This window comes from Gymnoscopelus microlampas (genome assembly GCF_963454915.1).
Source record: "Gymnoscopelus microlampas genome assembly, chromosome: 22".
Lineage (NCBI taxonomy): Eukaryota > Metazoa > Chordata > Actinopteri > Myctophiformes > Myctophidae > Gymnoscopelus > Gymnoscopelus microlampas.
Window position 1 is genome coordinate 34,298,546 of NC_139959.1, and position 2,500 is coordinate 34,301,045.

Here is a 2,500-nt window from a genome sequence, read left to right on the forward strand (position 1 = left end):
GGAGTGCACATACAAAGTTTTACACAGATTGGTGCAGTTATAGGTAAAAACACAAATCGGCCTGTTGTAGCGCCACCATGAGGCTGATTTGAAAAATCGAATCAAGTGGCATTTCTTCCTCTGCCTAGTGAGAATGTGCGTGCACATTTTCAGGGAAAATGCATGCTGTGTTCATGATTTGAGGCATTTTGTTCAAAACGGAGCACTCCTGCTAACTTTGGAAGCCATTTTTAGCCAATCCGGATGGAATATGAAAAATCTGAAACACCCGTTTTGTTTAATGACTATTGAGATACTGTGTACCGATTTGCGCAAGGTTTGGGTCTTTTGGGTAAAAGGTATAATCTGCCCTGATGAAATGTCAAATGTTGATAAAAATGTTCTACGTTGTATAACGTTACTGATAGGTTACAGACTGTCACATGTTTGTGCGCAGAGATCTGTGGGGGCGGCCATAGCTGAGTGGTTAGTGATCCCGCCTAGGGAGCCAGAGGCCCTGGTTGCCGCAGGTTCAGGACAGCATATGTGTCGATGAAATGAAATTTGTCCCTGAGCAAGACTCTTAACCCCTAATTGCTCACAGGTTCTCATTGGAAACAAGACCGCAAGGACTTTCATGAACGACCTGTTAAAAGGAATTATCCTTTGTACTCGCTGCCTCTCGTTTTAAGTTGGACATGCGCAATGGCTCCTCTTCAATGCAAACGATAGGACCTCACTTGGACGCACATTAACTGCGTTCAGACCAATACACATGCCTCTTGAGGGCAGCATACACCTCATAACCTGCATGCTACGCGATCCAACACTGAAATTGACAGCTGTTGTCAATGTTGTCAAGATGCTTCATCTTCAAGTGCGTGTGCATTGTTCTTGATTTGTGGTAAGACAACTTTGCGTATTCATAAACATTTTCCGTGACAGTTCCACAAGGAACTAGCGCGACCTCTGGTGTGTGTGTGTGTGTGTGTGTGTGTGTGTGTACCTGTCCTCTCTTGCAGCCTGTAGCTTCAGGGAATCTCTCCAGTAGAGCGCAGGTCTTTGGAACACTGCGGCACGCATCACCCGCCTTCCTGCCTGTGTGCGCACACGCACACACGTGCACACACACACACACACACACACACACACACACACACACACACACACACACACACACACACACGGTGATATTTCATAGTTTTATACAAAGTGATGTAATTTGTTTCAAAAGTTTATCCCAAGATAAATATATCTGACTCTATAACTATTTCTGACAGAAAATGCACAATTCTTATGGTTTTGTAAGATAGTTTTCTCTAAGTTGCTAATGTAACATTGTCCTGGTATAGCGCCACCATGAGGACATTTTTTCTACTTTTGATTGTTTTTGTGAAATTTAATATTCCTGATTTTTACTTCACTGCGTGCCGGTGTTGTGTGTGTGTGTGTGTGTGTGTGTGTGTGTGTGTGTGTGTGTGTGTGTGTGTTCTCTGTGCTGCCACCTTGCTGCCACAGTGTGAACTGCCCCCAGTCTCCGGTCTCCCTGAGGTTCTCCTCCTCAGGGACGAACAGACCTGATGATGTCAAGTTCATCACCGACTCCGCCTCCTCTCTGATGGCACGCCAACTACGCTCTAGAGACTGAGAGAGGGAGAGAGAGAGAGAGAGAGAGAGAGAGAGAGAGAGAGAGAGAGAGAGAGAGAGAGAGAGAGAGAGAGAGCAGACAAACAGACAGAGAGAAAAGATCAAATTGATAAAGTATGTCAGTAGGATGCATTTCATTGTGTGTCGTACATCTTGAGGTTGTCAACCTGTTGTAAGTCAAGGCCAACTTGGTATGTGTCAGCATGGTCAGGGCCTACATAGTCAAATAAATGTAATATTATATACAAAATAAATAAATGGTCATCATTCTGCTTTTCAAAAGGCTTTGTATAATAAGCGCTAAATCCTTGTTTTCTTGTTTTTCATTAATAGTTTAAGCTATTTGGGAAGCACATCCGGCAGTTGAGAATGGCTGTTGTAAAGCGGTATAGACGTACTCAATATCATAAATGACTCTGTGTCATTTATGATATTGAGTACATTGACATATTTTCTTACTCTTTGGATACATTACTAACTATAATAACTTTTTCTCCATCAGTTGATGCTTCATATCGATATGAGTACAATTTCCAGGCTCATTTGTTTATTTTTGGAACATTTTCAAAGGAAAAAATAACTGTGTCCCAGGGGGATACGGGCCTCTAGTGGCAGTGATGTCACACTTTGGTTCTGTACACACACACACACACACACACACACACACACACACACACACACACACACACACACACACACACACACACACACACACACACACACACACACACACACACACACACACACACACACACACACACACACACACACACACACACACTACAGAGTACCTTGACCAAGTCAGTGTATCCGGTCTCTTTAGGCGTCCACCAGGGCTGAGCTTTAAGACCCTTCACATTGTATAAAGATCTCT

The 2,500-nt window shown here is 43.4% G+C and overlaps 1 protein-coding gene across 5 annotated transcripts in view; it reads right to left on the bottom strand.

Moving 5' to 3' along the window:
- unm_hu7910 (un-named hu7910) overlaps window positions 1-2,500 on the bottom strand; it is a 65,449-nt gene that overhangs the window by 3,301 nt on the left and 59,648 nt on the right. For all 5 annotated transcript variants that reach the window (XM_084048018.1, XM_084048010.1, XM_084048017.1 and 2 more), the window contains 3 exons: window positions 2,418-2,500; window positions 1,485-1,623; window positions 986-1,077 (listed from right to left, as the gene is read on the bottom strand). The exon at window positions 2,418-2,500 is cut by the window's right edge and continues 55 nt beyond it. In XM_084048018.1, coding sequence (XP_083904144.1) covers window positions 986-1,077; window positions 1,485-1,623; window positions 2,418-2,500 — 314 coding nt within the window. The remainder of the gene's footprint in view (window positions 1-985; window positions 1,078-1,484; window positions 1,624-2,417) is intronic.